The sequence below is a fragment of the Coregonus clupeaformis genome, chromosome 20 (genome assembly GCF_020615455.1).
Source record: "Coregonus clupeaformis isolate EN_2021a chromosome 20, ASM2061545v1, whole genome shotgun sequence".
Taxonomy (NCBI): Eukaryota; Metazoa; Chordata; class Actinopteri; order Salmoniformes; family Salmonidae; genus Coregonus; species Coregonus clupeaformis.
In genome coordinates, this window is record NC_059211.1 from 28,518,713 (window position 1) to 28,531,888 (window position 13,176).

Consider the following 13,176-nt stretch of genomic DNA (forward strand, 5'->3'; position numbering starts at 1 on the left):
CCCCATAATGACAAAGCGAAAAAACAGGTTTTTAGAAATGTTGGTAAATGTATACAAAAAAAAAAAATATATCACATTTACATAAGTATTCAGACCCATTACATTTACATTTTAGTCATTTAGCAGACGCTCTTATCCAGAGCGACTTACAGTTATTGAGTGCATACATTTTATTTATTTTTTATACAGACCCCTTGCTATGAGACTCGAAATTGAACTCCGGTGCATCCTGTTTCCAATTATCATCCTTGAGATGTCTCTACAACTTGGTTGGAGGCCACCTGTGGTAAATTCAATTGATTGGACATGATTTGGATAAGCACACACCTGTCTACTGTGGGACCTATATAAGGTCCCACAGTTGACAGTGCATGTCAGAGCAAAAACCAATCCGGTCGAAGGAATTGTCCGTAGTGCTCAGAGACAGGATTGTGTCGAGGCACAGATCTGGGGAAGGGTAGCAAAACATTTCTGCAGTATTGAAGGTCCCCAAGAACACAGTGGGCTCCATCATTCATAAATGGAAAAAGTGTAGAACCACCAAGACTCTTCCTAGAGCTGACCGCCCAACCAAACTGAGCAATCGGTGGAGAAGGGCCTTGGTCAGGGAGGTAACCAAGAACCCGATGTCACTCTGACAGAGCTCTAGAGTTCCTCTGTGGAGATGGGAGAACCTTCCAGAAGGACAACCATCTCTGCAGCACTCCACCAATCAGGCCATTATGGTAGAGTGGCCAGACGGAAGCCCTCCTCAGTAAAAGGCACATGACAGCCTGCTTGGAGACTCTCAGACCATGAGAAACAAGATTCTCTGGTCTGATGAAACCAAAATTGAACTATTTGACCTGAATGCCAAGCGTCACGTCTGGAGGAAACCTGGCACCATCCCTACAGTGAAGCATGGTGGTGGCAGCATCTGAATGTCCTTGAGTGGCCCAGCCATGGCCCGGACTTGAACCCGATCAAACATCTCTGGAGTGACCTGAAAATAGCTGTGCAGAGACGCTCCCCATCCAACCTGACAGAGCTTGAGAGGATATGCAGAGAAGAATGGGAGAAACTCCCCAAATACAGGTGTGCCAAACTTGTAGCGTCATACCCAAGAAGCCGTGAGGCTGTAATCGCTGCCAAATGTGCTTCAACAAAGTATTGAGTAAAGGGTCTGAATACTTATGTAAATGTGATATTTCATTTTTGTAATTTTTTTTTATACATTTGCAAACATTTCTAAAAACCTGTTTTTGCTTTGTCATTATGGGGTATTGTGTCTAGATTGATGAGGGGGGAAAACATTTTAATCCATTTTAGAATAGGGCTGTAATGTAACAAAATGTGGAAGAAAATCAAGGGGTCTGAATACTTTCCGAATGCACTGTAATTATAAACACAGTTTATATGGGTTTTTATACCAATTTTCTGTATAAATAGTCTCTAAAATTTATGTAAACAGTCCACAAATGTATCAATTTTTGTTTTCTTGGAAAGCTGTGAGTGCTATTATATGATACAATATTAGTACCTGTTGCATTTACAACTGGTCTAAGTCTTATCATCAACTGATTTAAGCCAGTGTATGGCTGTGGTTTGACTGCATTGTTTAAATGGAATGTTGGCATATTGGCAGTTAATTAAACACTTTTATGGAATCATTCTTCTAAAACTGACTGACTAGCTAGCTAACACACATACACTGCAGATAAATTCTTAAAATTAATTCATTGAAAGGGAAGTCCTCTCAGCTCCCCTGGCCCATGTTTTGCAGGAAGATACACCACCAATGCCACAAGTGAGTCGTTGCCCCTGAGTCACTGTGTCCTGATGTCCTCTGAAAGGGAAGTCCTCTCAGCTCCCCTGGCCACGTCTCAGTCTCAGTCCTGACCGGCAGCCATGTGGCTCTTCCTGTACGTTGCCATGGCGATCTGCACTCCCCCTCCCCCAGCCCTGGTGATGAGGGATGCTGATTAGGCAGCAGCGGACTCAAACTAAAACAACATTCCACCAGGCCATGCGAGGGCCAGCCTGTCAGTCAGCCGGGCGGTGATAAGGTGGGTCTGTGTCCATGTGCCTACGTGCTGCTCGGCCAGCCATGTCCTCTGTACTCTCTCTGTCTGTCTCGCCCACAGTGACCTAATGACACCCCAGACACAGCTCACTCTCTGCCCTGCCCACTGGAGAGGGAGAGACTGGGAGTAAGGGTGGGGGCATCCGGGCCTTTTAGGGTAATTAGCATCCACTTCTTGGTTGTTGGTATGCTGACGTTTGATTGGTGTGTTGCTGGTGGGGTTTAGCCAGGGGAGAACGACTGCCCCCCCTCATTGAAGCCAAGGAGGATCAAAGCGTTGTTAGCAGAAAACAAGATCCCCCATTATAGTAAATGGAAAATTGCAATCTTCGTGTAAATATATATATTTTAAGACAATCATGGTACCAATAATTGCTTCTGATACTCCAGATGTATGTCCTTGAACCGATTTATTTTAAAATCGCACACAGAAGAAGTTATCAATCAAATCAAATGTGGTCGCTTACACATATTTAGCAGATGTTATTGTGGGTGTAGCGAAATGCTTGTGTTCCTAGCTCCAACAGTGCAGTAGTATCTAACAATTCACAACAATACACACACATCTAAAAGTAAAAGAATGAAATTTAGAAATATATAAATATTAAGACGAAAAATGTCAGAGTCCAGAGTATAAATATATATACACTACCAGTCAAAAGTTTGGACACACCTACTCATTCAAGGATTTTTCTTTATTTTTACTATTTTTTACATTGTAGAATAATAGTGAAGACATCAAAACGATGAAATAACACCTATGGAATCATGTAGTAACCAAAAAAGTGTTAAACAAATCAAAATATATTTTATATTTGAGATTCTTCAAATAGCCACACTTTGCCTTGATGACAGCTTTGCACACTTTTGGCATTCTCTCAACCAGCTTCATGAGGTAGTCACCTGGAATGCATTTCAATTAACAGGTGTGCCTTGTTAAAAGTTAATTTGTGGAATTTCTTTCCTTCTTAATGCATTTGAGCCAATCAATTGTGTTGTGACAAGGTAGAAGATGCCCTATTTGGTAAAAGACCAAGTCCATATTATGGCAAGAACAGCTCAAATAAGCAAAGAAAATGACTGTCCATCATTACTTTAAGACATGAAGGTAAGTCAATACGAAAAATTTCAAGAACTTTTCAAGTTTCTTCAAGTGCAGTCGCAAAAACCATCAAGCACTATGATGAAACGGGCTCTCATCAGGACCGCCACAGGAATGGAAGACCCAGATTTACCTCTGCTGCAGAGGATAAGTTCATTAAAGTTACCAGCCTCAGAAATTGCAGCCCAAATAAATGTTTCACAGAGTTCAAGTAACAGACACATATCAACATCAACTGTTCAGAGAGGGCTGTGTGAATCAGGCCTTCATGGTTCTATTGCTGCAAAGAAACCACTACTAAAGGACACCAATAAGAAGAAGAGACCTGCTTGGGCCAAGAAACACGAGCAATGGACATCAGACCGGTGGAAATTTGTCCAAATTGTTGATTTTTGGTTCTTTGTGAGACGCGGTGTGGGTAAACGGATGATCTCCGCATGTGTATTTCCCACCGTAAAGCACGGAGGAGGAGGTGTAATGGGGTAGGGGTGCTTTGCTGGTGACACTGTCTGTGATTTATTTAGAATTCAAGGCACACTTAACCAGCATGGCTACCACAGCGTTCTGCAGCGATAGGCCATCCAATCTGGTTTGGGCTTAGTGGGACTATAATTTGTTTTTCAACAGGACAATGACCCAACACACCTCCAGGCTGTGTAAGGGCTATTTTACCAAGAAGGAGAGTGATGGAGAAGGAAATCAGCCAACAAGTGCTCAGCATATGTGGGAACTCCTTCAAGACTGTTGGAAAAGCATTCCAGGTGAAGCTGGTTGAGAGAATGCCAAGAGTGTGCAAAGCTGTCATCAAGGCAAAGGGTGGCTATTTGAAGAATTTCAAATATAAAATATATTTTGATTTGTTTAACACTTTTTTGGTTACTACATGATTCCGTATATGTTATTTCATAGTGTTGATGTCTTCACTATTATTCAACAATGTAGAAAATTGTAAAAATTAAGAAAAACCCTGGAATGAGTAGGTGTGTCCAAACTTTTGACTGGTACTGTGTAATAAACAGTTGAAATCAGAAGTTTACAGAGGAAATTTCTCCAGAAAGTACGATCTTTGCCCCCATGTGCAGTTGTAAACCGTAGTCTGTCTTTTTTATGCCGGTTTTGGAGCAGTGGCTTCTTCCTTGCTGAGGGGCCTTTCAGGTTATGTCGATATAGAACTCGTTTTACTGTGGATATAGATACTTTTGTACCTGTTTCCTCCAGCGTCTTCACGAGGTCCTTTGCTGTTGTTCTGGGATTGATTTGCACTTTTCGCACCAATGTACGTTCATCTCTAGGAGACAGAACGCGTCTCCTTCCTGAGCGGTATGACGGCTGCATGGTCCCATGGTGTTTATACTTGCATACTATTGTTTGTACAGATGAATGTGGTACCTTCATGCGTTTGGAATTTGCTCCCAAAGATGAACCAGACTTGTGGAGGTCTACAAATTGTTTTTTGAGGTCTTGGCTGATTTATTTTTATTTTCCCATGATGTCAAGCAAAGAGGCACTGAGTTTGAAGGTAGGCCTTGAAATACATCCACAGGTACACCTCCAATTGACTCAAATGATGTCAATTAGCCTATCAGAAGCTTCTAAAGCCAATTTTCCAAGCTGTTTAAAGGCACAGTCAACTTAGTGTATGTAAACTTCTGACCCAGTGGAATTGTGATGCAGTGAATTAGAAGTGAAATAATCTGTCTGTAAACAATTGTTGGAAAAATTACTTGTGTCATGCACAAAGTAGATGTCCTAACCGACTTGCCAAAACTATAGTTTGTTTACAAGAAATTTGTGGAGTGGTTGAAAAACGAGTTGTAATGACTCCAACCTAAGTGTATGTAAACTTCCAACTTCAACTGTATTATGTATGATCTGCTGCAATGACAGTGTTCTCCGGTTGCTTTGTGTTAGACTCTGGCTCTGCGAGGCTCTCTTTTTTTTTCCAGAGAGAGCTGTGGTGTGGTGAATCTCTGTTTTTTTTTGCTAACTTTTCTTTATGTCTGAAAGGTATTGCCGGCGACAAAGCCTGTACTTTTATTTCTTGCAACCATCATGATTGCAGTAATGTATTTAAAAGTCCCGCCAACCCCTCAGAAGAAAGGTCATCTTACCATCTTTGGCATGTATTAAACCATCAACATTCTATTGTTTAGTATTTTAATCAACATTTCATTTAATTTAATTTATATTGACAGAGGGGTACAAAGAAAACAAAGGGTAGTCACGTCAACCCTCCCTGAGGGGGATGTCTTGGCAGCCTATTCTTTCTTTTTCTTTCAATTCTCCTGCATTTGAAATGGAAAATCCCCCCACCGTGTTCCAGTGTCAAACCTGTGGGAGGAACATCTGCCAATTAAGAACTACTGTATCATGAATTAAGCCTACTTCAGATGTAAATGTCGAGGACAAGCTGTCGAGCTCGGCTGAAAGTGGAGGAGGAAAGGGAGACGCATCGAGACGAGATGACACTGCAGCAGCAGGCTCCGCTCTGATATACTGATATCAATGACATCATTTTCACTGCTCGTGAGTTGAGAGGGCGATGCATGACTGTACGGATAGGTCATTCAGTATTTTGGGATTGAGAATCAGTTGACCCAGCCAGCAGTCATGTTTTATATATGAGTTATAGGTGTGTAATAGATGTAGGGCCATCAGGACTCATAATCCAATCACAGCTATACTGGTTTGATGGAGACCATATCAGATCAGGCCTGCTGATACTGGGTAGTCTAGGCTTAGAACAACTGTGTCCTGATGCATTTTAATATGTCCGTCTGTCGACATAAAAAATAAATAAATAATATTAGCCGCTGATATTGTGCAATCTATTGCTTTATTTGTTTCTGCCATTAGGATTACATTTTAGTCATTTAGCAGACGCTCTTATCCAGAGTGACTTACAGTTGAATTGTGATGTGGTAAGTAATTTGATCTGTTTTAGACCAACTTGTCTATTTAACATTATGTGACCCCTGACATCTAAGGGTGGTAAACCATTGCATAACAGTGGCATTTAAAATGCATCTCAACACTTCTGCCAAGTGTTATAATCAGAGTGATGAGTTTACAAGGCCAGTGTTATGGGAGAGAGAGCTGCACTGTTACAATATAACCAGCAGTGGGCAGTAGATGCATATGGCACTGATATGCAGAAAGTTTGTCTTTACATCCTTTTTATGGTACAGTTTTATTTTCTGCATATGTAAATGAAAGACTGTTAAAGAGGGCTGAACTTCCTGATTTATCCTCGGTTTCAATTCTCCTTATTAGGATGAATGTGGGTGTCTCGTGCCTGTGTGTGTGTTCGAATATGGAAGCGTTTGTACTTTCACTCTGCCAAAACAGTACAAAGTTAGTCACTCACCCTTCTAGATAACTTGAAACAGTCTAACCAGGTCTTGGGTCTGGAAAGTAGCCTAGACTAGCTAGTAAGCTAGCCAATTTATTTAGCCAATTAGCTTCAGCCGGCCGGAGCGATCTACATTGTGTAATTTACCGATGGTCCCTAACTTGCCCATAGGGATATCCAATATCAAACCAAATTGACCATGGGCATTACGATCCGGTCCTGTGCAGCTGCGCTCCAAATTGATTATTACTTGGGTGCTGCCAGCTGTGGGCATGTGGGCTGGATTGAAATATACCCAACCCAAGGAAAACTGTTACGTACCCTTTATTCCATGACATATTTTTTTCTGGACTGACATTATGACAAAAAATATCCTATTTACACAATGTAGTCAATTATGACACTAGAATTAATGTTTCTGACTCATATCGATGCCACGTAGGCCATTTTCAAAAGGAGAAGTTGCTTATTACGTTCAGTTGCTCTTTAATTGTATTTAAGGCTATTTCTCTACTAATTTGACAAATTTTCCCTGTTCTCACCTTTATCTCTCTCCTCCTCCCAGGCTGAAAGGGGTTAGTGCCATTGGCCCAGTTTGCCAATGACACTATCTGGCTGTGTTCTATACAGGTCAGGTACACTCAGGTTGTTTGTATATGGATGGAAGATAGGGGAAGACAGTGGGTGGCAGGTGGAGACAGAGAGGACAGGGGCATAGCCACCTTCACTGACTGAGTGGCCCAGACAGCACTTCTACAGAACATTACCATTCTCCACAGGTCCTTCTGTGCGTGTGTGTGTGTGTGTGTGTGTCTTCTCAGCCAGGCGCTCAGTCAGTCGTCATCACTCCTCCTCTAATGCAACTGGTCCCTCTCTTTCTTTCTCTCCTCACAGACTCCCTGACATCTGTCTCTCTTCTCCATACATCTTTTCATCCCTTCGTCCTTCCATCCCTCCATCCGCCTGTGGAGATGGAGATTGCTGTAGATGGCTGAAGAGCTGTGTATTGGCTGGTTTCGCATTGTTGCAGGTATGAGCACCTCTCTCTTTCCTCACCTATCTGTCAACTTCCTGTGTATAGGTGTATTAAAGTACTGCACTTTGTGGTGCTTACATTTACATTTTAGTCATTTAGCAGACGCTCTTATCCAGAGCGACTTACAGGAGCAATTAGGGTTAAGTGCCTTGCTTAAAGGCACATCGACAGATTTTTTACCTAGTCGGCTCGGGGATTAGAACCAGCGACCTTTCGGTTACTGGCACAACGCTCTTAACCACTAAGCTACCTGCCGCCCACAAGTGTGTGTGTGTTCTGTAGTTGTGTTGTCTGTGTTCGTGTGCGTATGTATACATGCCCCTCCATGTGTACCTGTTACTCTGTGAGTTGAGTGTGTGGTGTTTGGTGCAGAGAGGCCTCACAGAGAGGTTTACACTGAACAAAAATATAAATGCACCATGTAAAGATAACAGACATTTTCCATATGCACAAAAAGTGCACAAATGTGTTAGTAAGTATTTCTGCTTTGCCAAGATAATCCATACACCTGACAGGTGTGGCATATCAACAAGTTGATTAAACAGCATGATCATTACACAGGTGCACCTTGTGCTGGGGACATTAAAAGGCCACTCTAAAATGACAATTTAATGTTCCTTTCTCTAAGCCGCCTCCAACGTAGTTATAGAGAATTTGGTAGTACGTCCAACTGGCCTCACAACCACAGACCACTTGTAACCATGCCAGCCCAGGACCTCCACATCCGGCTTCTTCACCTGCGAGATTGTCAGAGACCAGCCACCCGTACAGTTGTTGAAACTGTGGGTTTGCACAACCGAAGAATTTCTGCACAAACTGTCTTAAACATCTCAGCGAAGCTCATCTGCGTGCTTGTCGTCATCACCAGGGTCTTGACCTGATTGCAGTTCAGCGTCGTAACTGACTTCAGTGGGCAAATGCTCACCTTCGATGGACACTGGCACGCTGGAGAAGTGTGCTCTTCACAGATGAATCCCGGGTACAACTGTACCGGGCAGATGGCAGACAGCGTGTATGGCGTCATGTGGGCGAGCGGTTTGCTGATGTCAACGTTGTGAACAGAGTGCCCCATGGTGGCGGTGGGGTTACGGTACGGGCAGGCATAAGCTACGGACAACGAACACAATTGCATTTTATCTAGGGCAATTTGAATGCACAGAGATAACGTGATGAGATCCTGAGGCCCAATGTTGAGCCATTCATCTGCAGCTATCACCTCATGTTACAGCATGATAATGCATGGCCCCATGTCGCAAGGATCTGTAAACAATTCATGGAAGCTGAAAATGCCCCAGTTCTTCCATGGCCTTCATACTCACCAGACATGTCACCTATTGAGCATGTTTGGGATGCTCTGGATCAACGTGTACAACAGCATGTTCCAGTTCCCGCCAATATCCAGCAACTTCACACAGCCATTGAAGAGGAGGGGGACAACATTCCACAGGCAACAATCAACAGCCTGATCAACTCTATGCGAAGGAGATGTGTTGCGCTGCATGAGTCAAATCGTCGTCACACCAGATACTAACTGGTTTCCAGATCCACGCCACTAACTTTTTTAAGGTATCTGTGACCAACAAAGGCATATCTGTATTCCCAGTCATGTGAAATCCATAGATTAGGGCCTAATTTATTTATTTCAATTGACTGATTTCCTTATATGAACTGTAAACTCAGTAAAATCTTTGAAATTGTTGCATGTTGCATTTATATTTTTGTTCAGTGTACATTTTTACATTGTAGTCATTTAGCACACACTCTTATCCAGAGCGAAATACACGAGCAATTAGGGTTAAGTGCCTTGCTCAAGGGCACATCGACAGATGTTTCACCTAGGATTCGAATCCGCAACCTTTCGGGTTACTGGCCCAACGCTCTTACCCACTAGAGGTAGAGAGGTAACAGAACAGTTTCCCTGTGATTTGCTGCTGTCCTTAAAGGATCCTCTAGTCTAGCTGCAGTAGAAACGGGTCAGGAGCTAATACAGTTTGTCACTGTCACACAGCCAGGTCCCAGAGAGGGTAGAGCTGCACTAGAAAGCGGTAGATGAGGTGAGGAAACAGAGGGCAAATGTCACCCAGTCTTCTTCTCTCTCTGCTTTGTCTCTCTTCATATCTGTCTTTTATTTCCTTTTCTAAGTCATTTCTCTCCCCCTCTCTCTCGTTATCATTCTCTCCCTGTCTGTGTGTTTTCTGGCCTGGCTGTGTTCAGAGCTCCTCTTACTGGCTATCGGACTGTACTGTAGTTGAGCAGAGTGCTGGTACCCATCTGAACTTATGGGAGATACCATTATCTGTCTATTGCTAGACAGCACATGGAGGCTTTTGTACCAGCCCAGCTCTAACTAAAGTATAAAAGATTACGCTACCAAACCTGTTCGCAGGGTTGGTTAACTCTTGAGGTGCCTCTGGTCTCTCTCGACCAATTTAGGTAAATCCTCCTTTAGTTTTAGTGCCCCCCATTGTTGGAATAACCTGCAAAAATCCTTGCATCTTGATTCCCTTCTGCCGCTAGTGCATTTTAGGACTCTGGTGTTAAATGAATTCATTGAGGATTGCAGTTGTTTCGATTGATTGTTGAAATTGTAGTATTGTAATTGTACCTTGTCTTTTTAGGACTCTGGTGTTAAATGAATTCATTGAGGATTGCAGTTGTTTCGATTGATTGTTGAAATTGTAGTATTGTAATTGTACCTTGTCTTTTTAGGACTCTGGTGTTAAATGAATTAATTGAGGATTGCAGTTGTTTCGATTGATTGTTGAAATTATAGTATTGTAATTGTACCTTGTCTTTTTTTAGTTTTGTATTATTATTCTTGTTTTATTTGGAATGTTCATTTTCTTGATTGTGAAATGTTTTGTACTCAGGGCACCATTGTGAATTTGACCCTGGTGTCAATTGGGCTCCCCTGAATATATATATATTTTTTAATTAAAATAACATAACAAATCACCTGATTCAACTAATTAATTAATCACAGTCTTCAATTTAGACCATCATTGGTTGAATCAGGTGTGTTAGAGCTGGGCTGGAACAAAAGCCTGCATACCCTGGACCGTAGCTCTCCTGGGCCGGAGTTAGCATTTGTCAATAAGCATGCTTGCTGTAGGCTGTTATTGTAACAGTGATTCCACAGTCCTCTCGGTTAACCAGTGTAAATCTCCTCCACAGCCCTGTCAACAGACACAGGATGAGACTGCACCCATGGGGGTGCAGTGAAACTGCCATGCTCTGAGGAGTTTCGTCCATTCTAGTAATTGTATTTCTATGGCTGGAACACTGGAGTAGAGCTCAGGGAATGGTAGCCTTCCGCTCTAAATACTCTATGGAGATATCTATTACACTCCTCTGCTTTCCTGTTGTCTCCTCTCCTCCCATCACCTCTTTTCTCTCTTCTCGTCTCTCCTTCCTTCCCTCTCTCGATCGGTTGTCTTGCGTGTCCTCCTGATTCCCTGTGTTTCTTTGTCTTGTGGCCTCCTTGTCCCTCTCATGTTGTAGTAGTCCCTGTTGGGAAAGGTGCCAGTTTCCCAGCCCCTTGCTGCTGGTTGTAAGTGTCCAGTTTTCTCATAGTGAACTCTGCCGTCTCATCTCTTCTCTCTATGCCACTATGGGGTGGCAGGTAGCTTAGTGGTTAAGAGTGTTGTGCCAGTAACCGAAAGGTCACTGGTTCTAATCCCCGAGCTGACTAGGTAAAAAATCTGTCGATGTGCCCTTGAGCAAGGCACTTAACCATAATTGCTCCTGTAAGTCACTCTGGATAAGAGTGTCTGCTAAATGACTTAAATGTAAAATGTATCCAGAATCAAAACACGGCTTAGAGCTGCAGGCTTTATTTAGCAAATTCTCCCTTCCCTCCCTCCCCCTTTTCCTCACTTTTCACCGGCTGGCGGCTTAATCTCCTGTGAGCACTGGGGGGCAGTGGAGGAGAGAAGCGACCTTGTCTGGCAGAGCTAGGGGGGAGGGAGCGACAGATAAAGCAGGGGACTCCTCTCAGGAAGCATCTGCTGGCTGTTAAGTATACAAAGGGAGGGAGCATGCCGTGGCTTAATGAGGGGGAGAGAGGGGAGAGGAGCAAGCAATGAAGGGGCAAGGGAGGAAAAGAGAGGAGAGGAGAGAAGAAGAGGGAGAGAGGGAGAGAGACAGAAAGGGAGAGTGACATGGAGGCATGGAGAGAGAGAGCATTTCACATGGGCCTGAGCATGAATGGGGAGAATGCATTGTGCATGAGGAAACACAGGGCTGGCTCAATTTAAAGAGTGATAACATGTGTCTCTCATTATGTTTTCCTGTTTAAGAAACCTATCTTACATCTGTCTTTAAATCCTAATCGTTTATAGATTTAGTATATTCTGCAGCTGCAATCATTTGTTGTATTACAAGAGTAGCTCTGTTGATATGGAGGCCTCAGCAGTGCTAGGCTAATTGTCAGTCTTTCCTGCAGCTCAGTCTCTGCTCCACAGCCAGAAACATAAACATCCTCTCTCTCCCTCTCCCCCTTCTCTCTCTCTATTCTCCCCCTTCTCTCTCTCTTCCTCCCCCATTTCTCTCTTTCTCCCCCATTTCTCTCTTTCTCCCCAATCTCTCTCTTTCTCCCCATCTCTATCTCCCCATCTCTCTCTTTCTCCCCATCTCTCTCTTTCTCCCCCATTTCTCTCTTTCTCCCCATCTCTCTCTTTCTCCCCATCTCTCTCTTTCTCCCCCATCTCTCTCTTTCTCCTCCATCTCTCTCTCTTTCTCTCTTTGCTCGCATTGCGTCACGTCCAATTGCAGCGTCCAAGCTCAAGAATCGCCAAGGTTCAATTCTCGATGGCTGACGATTTCGCGTTCATTCTATCTTGTGTATTGAATTAATGAGAAATAATGTTGATTTTGGTTGCATATGGCCTCCACTAGACACCACTGGTTATTTTACTAAGATTTATGAAGTCAAGAAGCTACTAGCTAACAGAAACTCTAGCTAGCTAGCTACATTGACTATTTTCACAATGTAAACAAAATCAACTTGTGTAATTAGAGGATAATTTAGTACAACCACAAGCAACAGTTGAATTAGTACTTGCAAAATACTGGACCAAAGCTATTGATGGATGAATATGTTATAGTACAGTAGGGAGAAATAGAATAAAGACGCTCTTCCCCTCTGCTCCTCCGCTCTCAAAACAACTCACTCTGTGAAGCAGGTAGAACATCACATTGACACGACACTGATGGCAACGCGACGCGTGTAGTGGAGCTGAAGTGTTTGTGGTCATCCTTTACTCTGGCTCCCACCCACCCCCTCATGTAAAATCAATCACCAGCCTCCATGCACACACACACACACACCTCTCTCTTTCTCTCCCCTCCCTCCCTCCCTTTCTCGCTCCCTCTCTCCCTCCTCCCTTCTCGCTGGCGGCAGGCTGAGAGTAGTGGTACACACAGGGAGGGTGGGAGGATGGGATAGAGAGCGGGAGAGCAGTCATACTGAGCCAGCAGGCTTAGCAAAAACAGCGATCTAGAAAAGGCAGAGGGAAGGCAGAGCACTGTGAAAATAGAGATTTTAAAATACAGATAGAGAGCGGGAGAGCAGTCATACTGAGCCAGCAGGCTTAGCAAAAACAGCGATCTAGAAAAGGCAGAGA

The 13,176-nt window shown here is 43.3% G+C and overlaps 1 protein-coding gene across 1 annotated transcript in view; it reads left to right on the plus strand.

Moving 5' to 3' along the window:
- The first annotated feature begins 1,799 nt into the window (after nucleotides 1-1,799).
- Nucleotides 1,800-13,176, plus strand: part of sgip1a (SH3GL interacting endocytic adaptor 1a) — an 85,520-nt gene continuing 74,143 nt past the window's right edge. Inside the window, exons 1-2 of the mRNA XM_041840102.2 lie at nucleotides 1,800-2,045; nucleotides 7,411-7,546. Of these exons, the coding sequence (XP_041696036.2) occupies nucleotides 7,504-7,546 (43 nt within the window). The 5' untranslated portion in view covers nucleotides 1,800-2,045; nucleotides 7,411-7,503. The remainder of the gene's footprint in view (nucleotides 2,046-7,410; nucleotides 7,547-13,176) is intronic.